The sequence below is a fragment of the Micrasema longulum genome, unplaced genomic scaffold, assembly GCF_059751315.1.
Source record: "Micrasema longulum isolate JH-2025_06_02 unplaced genomic scaffold, ASM5975131v1 h1tg003255l, whole genome shotgun sequence".
NCBI classification, from domain to species: Eukaryota; Metazoa; Arthropoda; class Insecta; order Trichoptera; family Brachycentridae; genus Micrasema; species Micrasema longulum.
Genome location: NW_028280339.1, coordinates 78,464 through 100,680, shown reverse-complemented (window position 1 = coordinate 100,680; position 22,217 = coordinate 78,464). Strand labels below are relative to the sequence as shown.

The window sequence follows — 22,217 nt, the reverse complement described above, 5'->3', positions numbered from 1 at the left end:
GACGTTTCGGAGCACATTGCAGTGTCCACGGTGTCCACAAACACGGCATAATAACCCAGAAAAACACTATCTGTATTCTGAAGGCCGTGAAAACCTACGAACCTTGATTTTAAAAATATGTTCTTGATAAATTTTGAAATAAAATCTAATGCTCAAAAAAGTTTATTTATTTATTTTATTTTTGCACCACAACAGGCCAAGAGGCCCAATTACAGCGGTGAATTACATCACAGAACACCCAGGCTTGAGAAAAATCACATTTAATTTTTGTGTTCTCACCGGGAATCGAACCCGGGACCTTCCGTCTGTGAGTCAAGCGTCTTGACCACTACACCACGGAGGCCGCCAATTATAATTATTATATTATATTCGTTCTTAAGGTGTTATGAACTAAATTAAAATATATGTTTCAAATTAGAGAAGTAGTAGTTAAAAAAAAATCCTGTAGGAAGAAAAGAAATTTACTACGAAACACGAGAAAGTAAACCAGGAGTTCACATTGGGGATTGTTACGATGTAAAAAGTATGTAAAAACTCATTTTATGAAAAATTTTAAATAATACATTTTCATGTCCATTCTATTCGTTATATACCTACCTATTTTAACAAAACATAATTACAAAAATATATTTGTATTTCTATAAATTTAATTAAATTGCAATGAAACGTTTTTTTCCTCCGAGTTAGTGGTATGCTCAAAACAAAAATCTTTTAAGTGCGAAGGATTAAATTTAACAGATATCGGTTTATTACAAGGTGCTCAGTCTTACGCTTCGGGTGTCAGAGACAATGAAATATTGAAGTATTAGAACACTTATTTCAATAATTGTTTCTTGTCAGCATTGTCAGGAATCGAACCTGGGATTTTATGCGTGGTAGCCAAACACGCGGACTATTAGACCATAAGGCAGGTCGATATCAATCGAGTAATTCTTTATTTCGGTAAGTTTATAAGGTGCGTTAAACCTTGTTCAAGTATTCTTTGAAGCCTTTTAAAATTATTTTCGGTTTTTTCTTCGATTTTGAGTCTCATGGCTTCCCTTTGTTCACTATTTTTTTTCCGTAGTGTCTCTAGCTTCAAGCGACCCCTTTCGATTTCTTGAAATGACTCATGCGAGAGATCGTCTGAAAATTTCTTTTTCTTGGCTCGAGAATGTGTGGCGAGAGTGGAATCGGAATCCTCATTTGAAGATGTGTCGGAAAAAGGCCTGACAGTTTGGTCTTCATTTTCTACGAAAACAAGTTGAATATCCTGCAAATGAAAAGTACATTGTAGAAATAAATAATCATATCAATGATACTGATACCAACAACTAAAACAAGAAGATGAGCGCTTTCCCGCTACCTAATAGCCCGATACATTACGCACTTGGGCTTGGAGGGGGAGATTTAGCAATAGAAAAATCAAAGACAAACACAGGACAGTCAAAAATACTACATAATGGACTTAAACACTACAACGACTTACCTTACTACTTGAAAACTTTTACTGGAGACAAATTTAAAATCAATCTGAAAAAGCACATGATGACTGAACTAGACTAGACGAGACATAAAATGACTAAACAATATTAAATTTCTAATGTAACCCTATCGGGTTTTTTAAAATTGTAAATAAATAAAAATATGAGAACACTCAACCTCCACTTAGTTGCAGGTTTAAACAATAAAATTCGGTTAAACTTATATCCCCTGTCTAAATCTAAAAGGCTTAGTTCAGACACGGCAGAATCGCGCGGTTTGAAACTGTCAGGTTTCTTATTTACATTAGCATATTTAAATTCATTCACATTTGCCTGCGTAGATCACCACACTGCGTGCCTGTGACCACAAAATAGATTCGCGCAGTGTCCATGCTGTTTTATTATTACGGTTGCTTAGAAAGCGTTCAGTTGCTTTGCGGAGACCGCCCAATTTGGACGTGTAACATCACAATGAATCGATTTAGTACTGAACTATATCAGGACAAGGACAATGGACCCTGATACCTAAAACACCGACCCTTCGATTGTCGGTCACCGATTTTGTCATCTTGTTAACCATAAGGAATGCTACCTTTGTTTACTTTTTGTGCTGTTGCATGTTCACTAAACTGGCCAAACTTACTAGTTCTTTGCTTGATGTATTATTCTGTATTTTTTGTTGTAAACTTTTTATAATCATATTTATGTTGCTGGAATTCCACTAGTCGATGCGCTTTGTAGATGCAAGACTTTTTGTAATGCTAGCTTTCATACTATATCTAAATTGAATTTTAACTGTAAACAGGGTCTAGATTTTTAACTGCCCATGCGCTCTATAGCTGCAGGATATGTAATCTAGATTCTATTTGTAAACTGTTATTTATAAATTAAAAACACTTCTTCCTCATTTTTTTGTGCAGTGTAAAGAGGGGCTAGATTTCTAAACGTCCGTGGGCTATGTAGCTGCAAGACATGTTGTAATCTAGCTCTTACATAATTATTGAAATTTAATCTTAATGTAAATGGGGAACTAGAATCCCAACCGCCTGTGCGCTGTGTAGCTGCAAGGCGTGTTGGTATGCTTATTGTATAGCGCCCTTGAGGTGATTTACACAAAAGTAGCACTATATAAATTATCCTAAATAAATAGCACCATTTTTGTGAAAAATCACTCCAAGGGCGCTTCGCAATTCGTTTTAAGTATGAAGGAAATCGGTTCCAGGCAGAAGGGACGTCTACGCAAAAAGCGCAATCTCCAAACCTAGTGTTTGGGCAGCGCCGGAGTTCTGAAGTTTTCCTCTGCCAGAATCAAAGGCTGACTTAAGAGTAGATTTTCTTTGACCTGTGCTTTCCATAATACAGAGGTTGGATAAATATCTTGTAGCCTGGAAACAGAATGTCACGACATTATGGTAGGAAAACCACAAACCTCTTTCCACTGATCCAGTGTCTTAATAGAGTTGTTCCCATTGAGAATTTCACGGAGATTTTCAAATTTCGGCACTGATATCGGGCCGCTGTGTTCAATGTCGATTCTAATAATTTAAAAAGAAAACACTTAATATTATTGTAATTGTTTAAAGATACAATGCGACACCTAAATACAATCGATACGCACCTTTTCCTTGAGATGTCGAACTTTTTGTCAAGAGGAGATAACCTCATTTTATTATTCATCCTGGAATAAAGAAACATAAGACCATATGATACACACAAGTGGCAACTTTAATTAAATTAAGAATATTTACATTAGAATCTAATTCAAAACGTGGTAGAATAGAATAAGAGTAAAATATAAATACTGAAATTATTCTACAGTACTAATAACTGTTATAATAATTCTTGTGTTGTTGATGTTGACGCAGCGGCCATAGATTTATTGTAAAATATAACAGCCACTTGACAGCTCATAGCTCATAGAGAATTAAATTTGTCCAACCCGCGACGTGTTTCTGATCTACCGCAAATACAAAAATTTTCCTTTTACAAAATTTATTTCGACAACACTTTTTTTTATGGGCGTTCCGCACATATATTTTATAAAAGATTTTTCAACAATGAGTAATGTATGTTGCTAGATGGTGTAATAATACATACAAAAAAAAATTGAAACACAGCAGGTTTCTAAAAAAAAAATATTAAATTTGAAAATTTCAAACTACGTTTTAAAATTGAAAACAATATGAAGTTACAAATTTCCTCTTTCAATAAATAAAAAATAGAAAATCAGGTGACGTGTTCCTGACAGTTTTTAATATATTTTATCTAATTTAATTTATATTTTAAACAAAAAAGAAAATTATGAAAAATATCTGCAACACGCTGTTTACATTATTTTTATAATATTCGCTAATAATAATAAAAATGTTTAAATTACGGAGTATTAACGCGAGCACGTTTTTCAATTAATTTAAATTCTTGAGCCACGACGTGCTACCACCGGTGACAATTGTGGGTACCTCTGGAAATATTTTTTTAAACACGACAATGCGCTGGTGATACGATGTTTCGTTCTGGAATGTAATCGTATAATATTGATGTGCAAATACCTTTAAAAAAATACATTACAATTGTGCGTCTGTTCTGTCAACCATCCTACAATATTTTATTGTTTTTGTGAACGAGTTTTTACTATTCATATTGTTTTTGAAAAGCGTGTAGTATTGCTACATACTCAAAATAGCAAAGAATTTGTTTATTTCAGATTATAGAACAAACTTTTTTGTGCACGAGTCGTTTTTATTTGCATGAAGAAATTCTTATGTATTTGTCTCCATCAAAACCATAATGAAATATGACTCAAGTCCAGATAAAAAATAAAAACCCAATAGCCCGTTTTTAAAAAAATAATAAAATTAATTCGGGATTTACAATAAACTTCCCAACACGTCTTGCAGCTACAGAGCGCAAGAACGGTTAAGATTCTAGAAGAAATATAATATTTTATATTTATTGTATTAGTTCCATTCAATGTATCGCTATGGATTAAAAACATTGGTTTGGAAATATATTTTTTCATTTGATTGACTCATGTATAGGTCATTTTTTAGTGCACAAATACATTTTGAATGTACAGAATATTGATTTGAAAACGTTAATATTGAATTTTAGTCAAATGTGCTATGTTTTTTTTAATCTGTTTTGTATTAGAGCGAAAAATAACAACCAGTAAAGAAAATGTCATAAATTTATTTAATAACAAAACCAAAAATATCTGCTGCAAACGGCAGCAGAAAACTAACCATTTTTTCAAAATTCGAACAATATTGAACAAAAGATGTTATAAATAAAAAATGTACTAGAGTAAAAATTAATTAACATATTACATTTTCTTAACCCATTGTAGTTTTTTTTTCATATACACAACATCTAACACGGATTATAAAAAAATATATAGTACATTCGGTTAAAATTTAGTATAACCTTTTTAAAACCAACAACCTGTAAATGTGTTTGTGTAAATTTTGCGAAGCGCCAGCTCTAATTAATCGACCAGTAAATAAATGTTTGCCGCAGGAGGTAAACTCGGCAATTTAGAATGGAGTCCTGGTGCCGACTTTTATGCATAAAAGTGAGGTATGGAATTGGAAAAATGAAGTTGAAACTAAGCTGAATTCTGTCCGAATACGATCTCTCGGGCGAATGTATGCTGAGACAATATATTAAAGGTGAACATGTTAATTTATTTATTATGGATACGACCTAAGTCAATTATGACAGTTACACGAAGAAATATACGATTATATTCAAGAAACTGAACAAAAATAACATAAAACTATGTAGCAAAGACAAACAAGGGTAATACAATATATTCATGAACACGATAAACATGTAAAATTTCGAACTAAACCATGCGAATCCATCTTCATTCACTGTTTTAGAGGCGATGAGATCTATCAAAAGCCGGAGATCTATTCCAAAAAATTACAAGTTGTGTAACGAATTGAACAATCTACGTATTCTGGACATTGGGGCATAAAAACAAAAGTTCCTATTAGAAGATTTAATAAATAGCAGATATCGATAATGTTGAGAGTCTTACATTATACATATAAGGCTGAGACAGACATTATCAACTAAATCAAGATCCTTGCAATATGATGGAGTGCTGTCTTGGTTTGGACATGTAGAGTGAATGGATGCCAAAAAAAATAGCTTAAGGGATTCACCATGCGAATGCAGGTTAATTAATGAAAAAAATAAGGAAAACCGAGAAAGACATGACTTAACTTGAAGAAGACTGTTATTAAAGTCAAAATTTAGGCAAAAATTTATTTTTGTTTTTCACTCACACTTTCGAATAATATTATGTACGTGTGACAAGCATGGAGAAAAAACGTCATCAAAAATAGACATTTATTTCAAAATCGGATATCCACTCATTGATTTTGTAGCTGACGCGCTACCGACGAGTTAGCGGGTCCACCACTCTTCACGAGGTCGTCCCTTCCGCTGTTTGTAAGGCAGCGGAAACCGAAGAACGAAGCACACACTATTTCACTGGCGGCGGAAACCGAAGGGCGAAGCACCGGTTCACTGCAGCGAAAAGCCGATTTGACTAGTAGTCCTGAAAAGGACTTTTATTTCCAAGAGAGCGCCGCGCGAGCGAGCGAGCGAGGGAAAACATTTTTGAGAAGGGAATATGGAAGTCTAGGCATTTACAGGGCTTATGACCTGTCATTGGCTGGTTTATGTGGTCACTTTACACACACTTCATATTCCCTTCTCAAAAATGTTTTCCCTCTCTGTTGAAATTAATTTAAATTTGAACAACTCCCTAGGGAGGAAATCCAGACAGTCTGCAAGCATTTGGACATAATCAAACATTGTTGAATTACTACCTGGTAAAAGAAGAAGTATAAAAATTGGAAAATTGTTTTCAGGCGTTGCCTAGTAGGTGATTTGATTCAGCCGGATGAATCTCACCCACGTGATAAAGGTTTCAGCTCTTTTACTTCACAAAAATCAACAGATGGAAGAGTCGAAGAAATGTGGATGTTCAAAGATGGGCAGAATGGTGAATGTTACACAGTGTGTAAAGTGGCCACTTAAACCAGCCAATGGCAGGTCATAAGCCCTGTAAATGCCTAGACTTCCATATTCCCTTCTCAAAAATGTTTTCCCTCTCTGTTGAAATTAATTTAAATAATCAGTGCATGTTTGTCCTAATTAGTGCATGTGTTTATTAAATGCATGTCGTGTTGGTTTTATATTTTTGTGTAACAACTATGGTGAAGGTGGATAGTGGGTTTTGCGTGTTGGTTTTATTGGTGTCCTGGCGAAGAGACGGGTGTACGTCTGGAAACCGGTAGACATAGAAAAGTCGGTGAGTGGTTAAATACAAATATTTAATAACATTTAGTACAATAATAGTCATCTCAAAATAAAGTTGGATGATTGTATACACGAAATCAGTAACATTTTCAGTATTCGAGCTTGTGCCCCGACCCTCGACTCAACATGGATTTTCTAGCGAGTTGGGGCAAGTTTACAGGCATAGGTCGTTCCTAATTGTGTAACCATAAATTGTGTTTCTGTCCCCAATACACGTTTATACAATGCTACTAAAAAATGAAGATTAAAATAAACCTTTATAACTTCATGCCACAATAAAAAGTTTCGTAAATCAACGTCTTAATGAGAAAAAATCGTTAAAAAAATGTGGATTTTTGTGTTTTAAAACCGGGTTGTGGTCTCGTGGTAGTATTGTGGACTCACGGGACAAAGATTCGAGGTTCAAATCTCACTCTACCACAACTCAATTTGAATTTTTCCAGCACGAGTTATTTACGACTTTCAGGAAATGGTCTGAAAATTTTCATATTTGAGTAAATAATAAGTGCTCAGGTATTTCTCTTTTTCCTTAAATAAAAAAAAAAATAACAGCTGAAAACGACAGTGCCTATATTTTTGATTTTTGGACCAATCAAAGTTCGATCAATGTCAGAGGGAGCTTTGATAGCGCGAACGCTATATTTTTTTTTCAAAAATGTTTTTACGATAACTGAATAAATTTTTATTTTTTGTTTAGACAGGATATATTGAACAGGGGCGGTTTAGGTTAAATAAAATAGGGCAATTTTGTATGATAGTTTTATATGACCGGTTCATTACAAATTTATACTAATGTAAGTATACACAGACACATAATATGTACAGAAAATAAAAATAATAATATTGAAAGAATATTTGAGGGTACAATTTCCTTTATACCAATAATAAAAATTAAATACAAATCAATGAAGAGTGTATGCAAGGACAAAGTGACATGGCATTATATCCTCTCTATCTACCTTTACGGGAAAACGAAGTGACGGTTTGTTTTTTGACTGTCTAGTCATGATCTCGGGCGTTGGTTTGTAATATAAATATAAATATAGAAAACATAAACATAGGAAAGTATTTTGGAATCCCGTTCAATGGCAAAACACAATTTTTGCCGACGTTTCTCGTCATTTAGAAACGCCAAAAGATATTATTAGTCGTTTTTCTTGACCATTTTATGGTCATTCTAGTTTGGCTGTGTTTTCATAGATGTCTCTAAAGTCACCACTAACGTCACCATGGAGGATGTACCGTTTACCGGACTGGACAAACAAAACATGGTAACCCCATATTAACAATAAAAAAAACATCTAAAAAAAATTCTCGAATAAACCGAACACAAGATAATTGCACCTTTTTTGACAGTTTATCGAATGTTTTCTAAGCTTAAACGCAAGAAAAAAGCATCCAAGACATGTTTGTGTTTAAGAAATATACCGAAAAACATTAATAAACTTACATTATACATCTCACTGCACATGTCATAAAATGACATTAATAAATGTATTTTTTTGGCGAATTAAAAAAAAATATTTTTCGTTGCTAGAATGTTATCACTCCATGCGCTTTGTAGTGGCAAGACGTTTGATAATATTAGCCTTTATATTACGTAAATTCACTAACTAAATCTATTCTTCAATTTTTTCCCTTAAATAATGAAACTTCCAACTATAAATGTGTAGTGTAATAACAAAGACGGGCATCGGTCGATTTATCATGTATATGAATTTAAGCTAGAACAACTTTTTTTTAACTAAGGTAGGTAGTCTGATAGATGAATATGACGGCGCGGCGGTCAGAATATGTAAAGGTGTGCGGATGCGGGCAGATGATTAAAAGGCGAGAGAATGCGGGCATATAAAATATGATGCATGCGGTTGACAGAATAAAATTATCAAGAGGAGAAAAAACGAGATTGTTGATGTTGGTTGCTATGGATATTGACATTTTTCTCATAGCAGCCGTAGCTAAACATGGCCATAGACACGAGGAGAATGAACAAACATTGGAAGTTGGGAAATCACAGGATGGGTAGGATAGGTGGACCTTCATCAACTGGCGGTCCATCTAGCCACAAACCACTCAATCCCACCAACCACTTGCGTAAACAACTGGTTATAAGCCCTGAAAATGCCTAGACTTCCATATTTCCTCCTATAAAATTTTATTAATCTCTGATATAATATGTTAACAGAAAAGACATTGCCAATGAACGGTTGTGGTTTTTGGAGAAATGGAACGATCTGATACTTAAATTAATGAACTTTTTCCAAAATACTATCCTGCATTGTAAAATAATGTATTCAAATTTATAATGATTTTATTCTTATCAGCTTTTTGCAGTAAATAGCACACAAGCATGTCACATAGAAAATTAGTCACACAAAAATGATTTTTATTCAGTCAGCGGTCAGAAGTAATATGACTAACAGGTAAGAACATTGAGATTCTACCAATTGACATTTGATATTTATTTTAAAACGAAAGCAACCTTAAGTCTTTTTGAATTGATAGCTGAGTTGTTTTTTGAAAATGTGCAAAGATATTGCACGCTGGAAGGTAAAGAACATATTAAATTAAGCAGTGAAAACCAAATGCCACATATAAAACGCCTACATAACACCTATTCTCCTCTATGGGTGCGAATCGTGGCACCTCACTAGAGCCAAAAACAGCAAAATTCAGAGTTTTAAGAAAATGTGTCTCAGAAGAATCTTGGGTGTGCGGTGGTTTGACTCTGTAAGGAATATAAATAATAAGAAAACGGTCGCAGCAAACTCTAGTGAAAACTGTCATCAAGCGGGGGTGACACGGTTGGCTTGGCCATGTGCTGCGGATGCCTCCTGAGAGCCTTGACCACGCTTGCCTAGTTTACGAGGCATCAGGTTCTCGACGTCCTGGACGTCCACTGCTGACTGTTCGACGGCAGTTCGTGTTAGAACTACGGGACGTGAACCTGACTTGGGAGTATGCACAGGAGCCGGCAGCTGACAGAGATGCTTGGAGGATCTTTGAGGACACCATTTGCTCCAACTAGGGAGCGGACATGGAATAATGAATGAATGAAAATTAAGCATAGCAAAAAAAATACTCGGTCTTTTTAAGCATATACTTGTACAAAAACAAACAAACAAACCATCACGCCGTTTCCTTGTAGGGATAGGCAGAGAGGATAGAACGCCATATCACTCTATCTTTGCATACAGACCTCGCTTCCTCTACATTTATACATTTTCTCATACACGCACGCCGAAAATTCCTACTCTTGACATGTCCATCTTCAAGTATTTGATTGATTTGATCGTGCCATGTCTTTCTCGGTCTTCTTCGTTTTTTGCAACCAGCAACATTCGCATCGTAGATCCTTTTAGCCGTTCTTTTGCTGTCCATTCGCTCCACATGTCCCAACCAACGCAGCACCCCTTTCTTGACTCTGTCGATAATGCATGTCTTAGCCTTACACAGTTCACGGATCTCGACATCTGTGCACCTATCATACATCGTGTTACCACACATTCGCCTGAGGGATCGCATTTCGACAGCATTTAACCTACTTTCATCATCGTTTTTCCAATTCCATACTTCACTCCCAAACATTAGAGTTGGCATGGTACAATAAATGGTTCAACATATTTTATTACAATAAGTAAAAAAATAAATTAAATACCTTTAATTAATTACCGTCTAATTTCAGTTTGTATCATTTATCCCAGATTTCCATCGTTTTTCTCAAATTGCCTAAAAGCTACGTTAAAGATCGAATTTTTCATTACAAATTTGTTGAATGGAGTTGTCAAAATTATTGATACTCAAATTTTATCAGTCAAATACTATAAATATAGTTTTATAGTCTAATAATTATTATTAAATAATTAGTTCAAAAGTCTTTAGAAAAGTGTCCTTTTGTTTCCCGCTCATTACCATTCACGAAGATGGTTTTTCAATTTATTGTGCCTTTATTTCTTGTTCCTAATAAATCGCAAACCGTGTAGAATACATGCATAAAATAATAGTTTTACCTCCAAAAAAACATGAAGTTTTCGGAAAATTTTGGAAATAAAAGTAATTTATACTATCGCAAAACGTACCTGGTCAGCAAGTCGCGAAGAAACTGATAAAAGCCTCGTGGTGTAGTGGTCAGAGCGTTTGCCTACCATGCAAGAGGTCTCGGGTTCGATTCCCGATATGGTTGACATGAAATATTTATTTAAAAAGTTTTTTACATCAAAATATTTCATAATCACAATTGAACGCAGTTAGGCAGAAAGCAGCCAGCCATAGAAAAGTAAAACTGAGACAATATCACTTTTGTGAGGAGTTAATAATTAAATCTACACAACAGTTGGAATATTTTTGACTTTAACAAATGATAAACAATTAATAAATCAAAAATGTTTGATTATGTCCAAATGCTTGCAGACTGGCTGGATGTCCTCCCTAGGGAGTTGTTCACATTTAAATTTATTTCAACAAATTTAAATATGAACAACTCCCTAGGGAGGAAATCCAGCCAGTCTGCAAGCATTTGGACATAATCAAACATTGTTGAATTACTACCTGGTAAAATAAGAAGTATAAAAATTGGAAAATTATTTTCAGGCGTTGCCTAGTAGGTGATTTGGTTCAGTCGCATGAATCTCACCCACGTGATAAAGGTTTCAGCTCTTTTACTTCACAAAAGTCAACAATGAAAGCATCTACCCCTTTCCCGAAACTGTTCATAAAGACTTGAGTCTTTCTTCAGTTTCGCATATCAATATCTTTTCTTTTTTTTTAAACTAATTAAGCGAAAATTTAAATTTCTTTACAATCAAACCGCGAAAATAACAAAACAAATAAACTTTAAAAACTATCATTGTACCCCTCACTGCAGTTTTGTCAGTTTGTGATCAATCAAATACACATGGCCAGCACAATCACCTTTTTCTAATTTCCCAGTATGACAGTGGAGGGATACAGTGTTAGTTCCAAATTGAGACCGCGGCCGCACGCTCCAGATCCCGCATCGGAAAGGAAGAAGAACGTAGTAATACAAACAAATCAATCAAACGACACGAAACCCAAATACATATAGGAAATATTAGAATAATTTAATAACAAAAGTCAACAGATGGAAGAGTTGAGGAAACGTGGATGTTCAAACATGGGCAGAATGGTGAATGTTACACAGTGTGTAAAGTGGCCACTTAAACCAGCCAATGACAGGTCATAAGCCCTGTAAATGCCTAGACTTCCATATTCCCTTCTCAAAATATTTTTTTCCCTCTCTGTTGAAATAAATTAAAATAAATAAATAAATTAATAAATCAGTTTTTTTTAATATTACAAACAAGAATCAAATTACGTATTTGACCAGTTTTAATGATTTTTAAAGTACCGTAAGATTTTTCTAGAGCTGTGGGTATTTTCTGCAAATTGAGAAATATCGTTTTTGTGATCGATACTATTTTTATAAGGTAAATAATGCAGTTTTTTTTTCTGAAAGCGGTCTGGCTGTTTTAGGCAAAACATACCATTGACCTTACTGCACGCGATAACATCAATACGAAGGTTGCTATTTAAGTTTTGAGATAGACAAGTAAAAACGAATATTTATAATTAAAAAATGTCTTTATTATTTTCCAAAATATTTTCCTCAAAGATCAACGCACTTTTGCATGCGTTTGAACCAATTTTCGAAGTACTTTTTCCAGTCCGATTGAGGTACCTCAAAAACATGTGATTTGAACGTATCAACCGCTTCTTCAGGAGTCGAAAAACGTTAACCTCGCAATTTATTTTTGATATGCGGGAAAAAGAAAATTAGGTGCCAAATCAGGACTGTACGGCGGATGACCCATCAATTCGATGTTTTGAATTCTCAAAAATTCACTTGTTTGAGCTGATGTATGACAGCTTGCATTGTCGTGGTGGATAATGATTCGTCTTCTGCAATTAGTTTCCCTTATTTTTCCGAACACTTCTGGCAAACAAATGGTGGTGTATCATTCAGAATTGGCCGTTCTTCGTTGCTCTAATGGAACAATGGCGACATGTCCAATTATTCCGAAAAAACAGGCGACCATTTGCTTCAAAGTGCTTCGTGCGCGAACAACTTTTGTTGAATTTGGCTCGTCTTGAAATATCCATACAGTCTTTCGGGTTCATATGCATAGATCCATGATTCGACGTCTGTTACGATCTTATAGACGTCTTTTGAAGCATTGCGATTGAATTTTTTAAACATTTGTTTGCACCAATCGACACGAGCCTTTTTTTGAGCGATTGTCAAATTATGCGGTATCCAACGCGAACAAATCTTTCTGACGTTTAAATGTTCATGCAATATTAAATGTATGTAACTGGAACTAATGCCAAAGCATGCCTCAATCTCACGGCATGTCACATGACGATCTTGCAATATCAGTTCACGCAAAGCATCGATTTTTTCTGGCACAACAGCTGATTTTGGAAATTCGTCCTTTAGCGAAGTGCGGCCACGATTGAATTCAGAAAACCAGCGAAACACGCTGGCTCAAAATGGTGCTTCATCACTAAAAGTCGCAGTGAGTTGATCGACACACTGTTGTTGGTTGAATCCACGTCGAAAGTAAAAAAAATCACTGCCGAAAATGTTCACGATTTAGTCCCATTTTTTTTAACAAAATTATTTTTTTAGTACTTATCCGTAAACAACACAAATATCACTCGTACGAAAAAACGTTCTGTGTACGTTAACCATTAAAACTATCATAAATATATGTTCGTAATAAATGGTCATAAGCCCTGTAAATGCCTAGACTTCCATATTACCTTCTTTAAGGTATTCATATTAACATTAATAAAAAAATAAAAAAAGTACATTATGTTGTACGTTGTACATATTAAATGATAAGAAATGTGGGATTAGATAATGAGTTTGGAAGGAGAGAGAAAGAGAAACCAAGGAAAAAAAAGGGATAAAAAAATATATTTGAGAAGAAAAAAAGCAGTAGGTACAAACTCAAGGAGTTCAGGATTCTGAGGATATAAATTAATGTTTAATTTTTTTTTAATGACTGAATTTTCATAATTAACACAGGGTAATACTAATGTCCATTTCGTGATAGTGTTCTCGTTGTCGAGATTGATGGCTATTAAAGCACATTTAAAAGTGCGCGAATAAATGGTAGCGTGGAACGAGGACAACCAAGAACGACGTGGCATGATCATATTAATGAAATTCTTAGTCTGGTCATGTCAAAAGCAAGAAGAATCGACGGGCATGTATGAGCAGATGTATGAATGTCGAACGGACGGATAGACGTGTGTGGAGGTCCATCCTCTCTGCCTACCGCTACGGGGAAATAGTGTGGTGGAAATAGTAGTAAAAGTATATGGCCGTAATCTTTAGCTATTAACCATCGATTTGGATTGTAAAATTAAATAATGTAAATTACCTAAATTAGCTGGAAAATACCAAAATCCTTCAAACTCTAATTAGTCGTATCATAAAATAATAAACTTGTTTTTCTGTATCAAATTTTCCCTACAAAAAACTCAATTTAGTGATTGTTTAGATTCTAGATAAATCTGCAGTCGGCAATCGCTTTTTATGGCGGGCGGTATGAATTTGTCATTTTTTTTTGGGACTTACGACGTCACTTGTGTGTCACGAGCCAAACACGCCTGTTTTTAAAATGTTAATTTTTATTATTTTGTTGCACCACAACAAGCCAGAAGGCCCAACTCCAGTGGTGAATTACGGCACAGAACATACAGGCTTGAGAAAAATTACATTATTTTTTTGTGTTCTCACCGGGAATCGAACCCGGAATCTTCCGTGAGTATTATTATTTTTTAGTTTACAACTTTTTGGAGTTTTTCTCTGTATATTTTTTTCTATATGTAATTTTTTTTCAGTTTTGTACACTATGCTAATTTCGTTTTTTCATATTTTTAAATATTATTTCATTTTTCATAAGATTTCCATATGTGAATCATCTCTAGACATTACTAAGACTAATATAGTTTTTCTCTGTATATTTTTTCTCTATATATTTTTTTTTTCAGTTTCGTACACTTTGCTAATTTCGTTTCTTCATATTTCAAAAATATTATTTCATTTTTTATAAGATTTCCATATGTGAATCATCTCTAGACATTACTTAGACTAATATAGTTTTTCTCTGTATATTTTTTTCTATATATCATTTTTTTTAAATATTATTTAAATTTTTATAATATTTACATATTTGAATCATCTCTAGGACATTACTAGGAGTAAATATGCTGTATTCTTTAAACATAAGTAAATGCTGCCTACCCCAGAACAGTGCGGATAGACATTGTCTAATATTCTTCTTCTTTTCTGTCGTTCCTCAGTTTCGAGGGTCGTGATCATCGGTACTCTCTCCAGCCATTCTATTGACAATGCGTCTCCACCCTTCACGGCCCTGCGCCCTCTCCACAACCCCATTTAGGGTCGCCCGTAACGTTGTTTTCAATAGGACGATCCATCGATCTGCTGCTCTGCCTCTGCTTCTTCGTCCTGGCACACTCCCCGTGATTATTATTTTCTCCAGATTTTCTGGGTCACGTCTAGCTATGTGTCCAAAGAACTGCAGAATACGTCGGCAGCATATGGCATATGGAACTTTTACGTTGGGTTCCTCTAGTATAGAGACATTTGTTCTTCTGACTGTCCATGGTGTTCTCAGTATTCGACGCCAACACCACATCTCGAAGGCATATATTCTCTCCTGCTCACATGTTTTAATTGTTCACGTTTCTGCGCCATGGAAGAATATTGGTAACAAAAGCGTACGCACTATGAACATTTTAGTTTCCTTCGAGATGCCCCGATCTTGCCAAATTTTGGTATGTCGAGTCGTGGTATTTCTTGCGATTAGGATACGTCTTTTGATTTCTGATGTGAGATGGATGAGCCTAAATAAACAAGACCTTGCACTTTTTCAAGATCTTGGAGTATATTTGATGGTCGTAGCATATTGTGTTTGTATTATGTTTACTTATAATTTATTACTATATACTTTTTTACTGTTTTGCAAACAGAAGAATTGCATTATTTACTCACCCATTTTCGGCACTGAACTGAACATGCGCCTATTTTGCAATTAAAGGATCACTGTGGTGAAATAACACAATTTGAAACGACACTTTGATACAAAACATGCCGACATTGACACTCGTCACCCTGAAGTTCTGATTTATGAAAAAATAAACTGAAATCCTCCACTGTCGGCCGGGATGCATGTACTACTGTGGTTCCGAAACCTGTGGTGGTATTCTGGATTGTCTCTACCCCCCCCTGTCTGCGGTCTGATTCTGAGTCCGCGCTATCGCAAGTTAACGCTGAAATCAACACGGCCGCGCTTTACTTCGAACGTAAATTTAAATCCGTATTCTGTTAACACGAGCTCGTGTTAAATTATCGCGAACTTAAAATCAGGCCCCTGGAGAGTGATTAATTTGAAGATTTTTATTTTTTGAATGCGACGCCATTTTGCTTCATATAATGGCCACACTGATGATTAAACGTCAAATGGTGTATAAAACTGCTTCAAAAACGAAAATAAAACTAATACGGTTAGATCAATTAACCCAAATAAGTATTTTAAGTTATGCTTAAGGTCGCAATAATGTTCTAAATGAAAATCATCATGTTTGATTTTCCGTGTTCATATTTTTTGACGTTATCAGTGTGGCCATATATGAAGCAAAAATTAGTTGCATAAAAAAAATAATATCCCCAAATTAACCACTCTCTAGGGCAGTGGTCGGCAAACCGCGGCTCGCGAGCCGCATGCGGCTCTTTAGACACTGCGGCTCGGCGCAAGTTTCTGGTCTAAGTTCTAACTTGATGAATTTATTTCAATTTCAACATATGGAGCTTAAATTATGACCGAAGTGAGAAAGGTTTTTTTCTATTTTAGAAGCAGAAATTAAGCGGGAGATGCTTTTTTACCGTTGCATCATTCATCAAGATGCGAAAAATTTCAAATGTTATGGATTTGGTGATCAAGATTGTCAACACAATTGTCGTTAAATTTTCTTTACATCGCTAATTTAAATAATATTTACTCAATAACAGAGAGTAAATACGGAGATCTTCACTGCATAATAAGGTTCGTTGACTTTGAAGAGCAAACAGTATAACGAAAAGAAATTTGGTTCTCAAAAGAAATCTTAATTTGGTGTTAAATATGATTTTGTTTTTTATTTTTTTTTGCACCACAACAGGCCAGGAGGCCCAATTACAGTGGTGAATTACATCACAGAACACCCAGGCTTGAGAAAAATCACATTTGATTTTTTTTGTGTTCTCACCGGGAATCGAACCCGGAACCTTCCGTGCGTGAGTCAAGCGTCTTGACCACTACACCACGGAGGCCTAATCCTCGTAATGTTGATCTTTGGCTCTTTTGACTAATGAGTTTGCCGACCACTGCTCTAGAGGAGATATAGCAAATTCATAATTATTGCACCCCTGCAGGAAGGAACACTTCGCGGGCCGGATCTGGCCCGCGATTGCCAATCGCTGGTCTTGATTAATATGAATTCCAAATTATGATAATGTTTATAATCGTATGTAGTTTCATTCTTTTACTATGACTATATTATACTATATATCGTACTTGTAACAGACGCGGCGGATTACTGGCTTCCGTAGCAATCGCGCCCGTCACAAGAACTGTATACTGTCGGTGCTGATGTCAAAGCAGAGTGGCCGGGCGTAGGCGAGCCTCGGCCGACGAACGATAAGCTCCGGGGGAGGTATCGCTGCCTAGAAATCCCTTGCGGGGTCGCTAGTGAGTAGCACTGGCGGCCGCAATCCTGAATCAGGCAACCGGGTTGTAAGGCCGGTATCCCTCCGTCGGCGGGAACGGCGGGGTGTGTTCCGGGGAAGTAGCCAAGGGTCCAAATTATCCGGGGTCCAAAATCCAATCCAAAGAGTATCCGAGTTCCAAGTCCAGGGGGTAGCGGCGGTCGAATATTCCAGGTGGCGGTGAGGTCCGGTTTGAAGCGAGGCAGGGAGACGAGGTGGAGAGTAAAAGCCCTTAGTAGCGTGACGAGTTGTTATTATTTGCCCGGCGGGGCTATATATACAATACATTTTGCCGTGCGGCGGCGCTAGGCCAATAGCGGGCGGTACTAGGTTGACCAATCACGCGGCAAGAGAGATAGCGAGCACATTCGCCCACTCGATCGGTCTCTCTCGCGCCACGTATAAGGGCCCCCCCCTCCCGCTACCCGGCCGCAGTTCCCCGCCGACCGCGCGGCGATCAACATTCATACAGAATAATGAACAGTTTATATTAAATAACATAGTAGGCCGACAATAATATTACATTACATGATTCCTAGTCTATACATGCTTCAGTATGGCGATGACCACCCCTGAAAGCGACAAATACTGGTCTTTATTGGGGAGGTAGTACCTCGCTTACACATACTGAAGTCCCTATGCTAAAATTATGTTGAAAGGCCCCAGGAAGGGCCGCCAAGTTGACATAGGCCGCGTTACGTCGGCAACAATACTATATATTTTATTTCGACTGCCCAATTCGGATTGACCGACTAAGCTTAAGAAAAAGTAATGTAAAACAAACAAACTATCGCGCCGTTTCCCGTAAGGGTAGACAAAGAGGATAGAATAATGCCATATCACTCCGTCTTTGCGTACATGAATCGAGGAAGACCGAGAAAGACATGGCATGAACAAACCCAACGAAGATGGAGATGTCAAAAGTCGGAATAATTGCTGAGCATGCATGAGAAGATGTATGAATGTAGGAGGAGGAGCAAAAAATAATATGCCTTTTGATAATTAATTCAGTGTTATAAATTAAAAACTCGATCGAAATAAACAATGTTTCTACATTACGCACAATGTACAAAATACTTATGATAGTTTTTGTGTTCATAACTGTATTTGCAACGCAAAACATTATAATAATATGATGATAATATTCTACATTAACAATTGTTTATTTTTAGCGGAATGAATCAAATAAGTTCATGTAACATGTATTATTATCCTACAATGTATGTTTTATGTTTATTCCATCAAATTAGGTTGATTTTAGTGAACTATATTTTTTAAATAAACTAGATTAAATATCATTTGGAGGGACGACTAGAATTCATTCCAAAACAAACAAACCAGTCAGAAGTCAGCTGTCCAAAAAATTAAAAAAACAAATAATTTGGTGTAATGCCGACTACTAACATAAGCCGAAAAAAATAGAGAGGTACCTAAGTACTTTTAAAGATAAGCATCTCTAAAGATGCCAGTAATTAACAAAGCAGCGTAATAATTAGAAAATCCCACTCGCATTAATACGTTGTAGAAAACGGAAGTAAAACAATGAAAGCATGGTTTGACACATCCGGGTATTTACGAAAAAATAAACTGAAATCCTCGATTGTCGGCCGGGATGCATGTACTACCGTGGTTCCGAAACCTGTGGTGGTATTCTGGATCGTCTCTACCCCCTGCCTGCGGTCTGATTCTGAGTCCGCGCTATCGCAAGTTAACGCTGAAATTAACACGGCCGCGCTTTACTTCGAACGTAAATTCAAATCCGTCTCATGTTAAATTATCGCGGACTTAGAATCAGGCCCCTGGAGAGTGATTAATTTGAAGATTTTTATTATTTTAATGCGACGCCATTTTGCTTCATATAATGGCCACACTGATGATTAAACGTCAAATGGTGTATAAAACTCCTTCAAAAACGAAAATAAAACTAATACGGTTAGATCAATTCAACCTAATTAAGTATTCGCAATAATATTCTAAATGAAAATTATCATGTTTGATTTTCCGTATTCACATTTTTTGACGTTGAGTCATCAGTGTGGCCATATATGAAGCAAAAATTAGTTGCATGGAAAAAAATAATATCCCCCAGTAACCACTCTCTAGGGCAGTGGTCGGCAAACCGCGGCTCTTTAGACACTCGAGTGCGGCTCGGCGCAAGTTACACTTTAACAAACTCGTCTTGATAGTATTTAGTGTTTGATTTGATTAAATCAATTAGAATTAGATTTGTCATGGAAAATGGATTACGAACCTAGGAATCATCCTTATTAGTTTTGGAAAAATATTGCAAAAGAGTTGTTTTCGTATAGAATCCCTCCAATTTTTGCGGAACAACTTATCAGGCTCCGTGGAACATTGGTGTTTTAAAACCTCGAGCTAGGCCAATAAAACGCATAGGAAATATTCAGAACACTACATAATTTAAAAGAAAATCTTATGAAAATATAAGAATATAACAATATGTTGCCAAAGAGATATTAGATATTTTTTATACTCAACATCGAGATGAGATATGTCGACCTCGTGGTTTAGTAGTTAAAGCTCTTGACTCACGCACGGAAGGTTCCGAGTTCGATTCCTAGTAAGAACACAATAACTAAAAGTGATGTTCCTCAAGCCTAGTGGTCTGTGCTGTAATTTACCACTATAATTGGGCCTCATGGCCTGTTGTAGTGAAAAAAATTAAAGAAAATTTCTACTGTTAATCTCTGTATATACTCGTATATATATATTTAGATAATTTATACAGCGCCATTTTCCGTAAAAATCACTTCAAGGGCGCTGTACAATAAATAAATATCCCAGCACGTCTTGCAGCTACAAAGCGCATGGACGGTTGGGATTCTAGTTTCTCATCTCCAATTATGATATATTCACAAATTACAACAGGGATGGAGAATACCTTAAATAAGGGAATATGGAAGTCTAGGCATTTACAGGGCTTATGACCTGTCATTGGCTGGTTTGAGTGGCCACTTTACACACTGTGTAACATTCACCATTTTGTCTTTATTTGAACATCCATATTTCTTCAATTCTTCCATTTGTTGATTTTTTGTCTACGAACATTTGGACAAACTCAAATATTGTATGATATTTTCATCATCATCATTCCATGTCCGCTCCCTAGTTGGAGCATATGGAGTCCGCGAGAATACTCCAGGCATCTCTGTCGGCTACCAGCTCCTGTGGGTCCTCCCAAGTCAGGTTCGCGTCCCGTAGTTCTGACATGAACTGCCGACGAACAGTCAGCAGTGGACGTCCAGGACGTCGAGAACCTGATGCCTTGTAAAGAAGGCAAGCGTGGTTAAGGCTCTCAGGAGGCATCCGCAGCACATGGCCAAGCCAACCGTATCGCCTCCGCTTGATGACAGTTTTCACAGGAGTTTGCTGCGTCCGTTCTCTTATTACTTCATTCATTGAAATATTACAATTATGATATATAGGAGAGAGATAACAGCACGTCTTGCAGCTACAGAGCGCATGGACAATAAGAAATCTAGCCTCTATTTATATATATATTTTTTTATTTGACAATAAAGTTAACACTTTGGTACCGGCTGAATACACATAAAATTTACCCTGTGCCCGCGTGCCCGGCCCATTTTTGTGAAATTTCATGCATTGTAAAGGGTTTCTTAAAAGTATCATTATTTTGAAAATACAATGTTAAATCAATTGAAACTTCTCATATTTATTTGAAATAATTAAATCAGTCATTTTTGTATGATAGTTTTGCCAACATTGGCTTTTATGGAGAGCCACATTGCGCATTGCAATGTTCGCATATATACAGGACCATATATATATTTGTATCCCGGATCCGTATAAACACGTGATTATAATAAACATGCATTGTGTCCCGGTTCCGTGTTTTCACGTAGTTTACCAGCAGCAAAAAAGTACTAATAAAAGTTACTAAATGTCAATAAAATGCACATTTTTAGACAGCTGGTAAACCACGTGAAAACAGGGGACCGGGATATAAAGTGTTAAGAGTTTTAGTGATATTATAAAAAATGAAAATAAAAACAAATTAATAAAAATAGAAGTTAGATTACAACAAGTCTTGCAGCTACTGAGCGCACGGACGGTTGGAATTTTACACCCCATTTACTAAATTGAGATATTTTAATGTTGATAATATTTACCTATTGAAACTAGATTACTAGTCATCTTGCAGCTTTAAAGTGCATGGACGAGTGAAATTCTAACAACTTAAAATTACCAATACATAATATATGGAAGGAGAGAGTTTACATTATTGTATGTGAAGGATTTAAGTAGTTGAGGGTTTGGTTGGAGTTCCTACCCCAGTTAGAGATTGACAGAGGAGACACGAGATTGCTGTTTGATGTTTATTTATTACATGGCGAATAAATAATGAATTATGTCAGACGAGTGTTACGTCGATGATGGGTTGAGAAGTAACTGCACTTGAACTACATGCTGGAACTGTGTGATGTCGTCGAGCTGAACTGAACTGAACTGACTGACTGACTTTGTTGGGCAGGCTGAACGAGCTGACTGACTGACTTTGTTGGGCAGGCTGAACGAGCTGACTGACTGACGTTGGCTGCGTCCTATGGTCTCTTTATAGACGATGTTCCTTTGTAGTTCAT

General features: G+C 36.1%; 1 protein-coding gene across 1 annotated transcript; it reads right to left on the bottom strand.

The window, feature by feature from the left end:
• Window positions 1–717: 717 nt before the first annotated feature.
• LOC148270927 (uncharacterized) lies at window positions 718–22,153 on the bottom strand. The gene is made up of 4 exons (XM_088242035.1): window positions 22,004–22,153; window positions 3,082–3,141; window positions 2,893–2,998; window positions 718–1,252 (listed from the first exon to the last, which is right to left on the bottom strand). Exons 2-4 carry the CDS (start codon window positions 3,138–3,140, stop codon window positions 935–937), a joined length of 483 nt encoding a protein of 160 aa, XP_088098161.1. The 5' UTR covers window position 3,141; window positions 22,004–22,153; the 3' UTR covers window positions 718–934.
• Window positions 22,154–22,217: the final 64 nt, after the last annotated feature.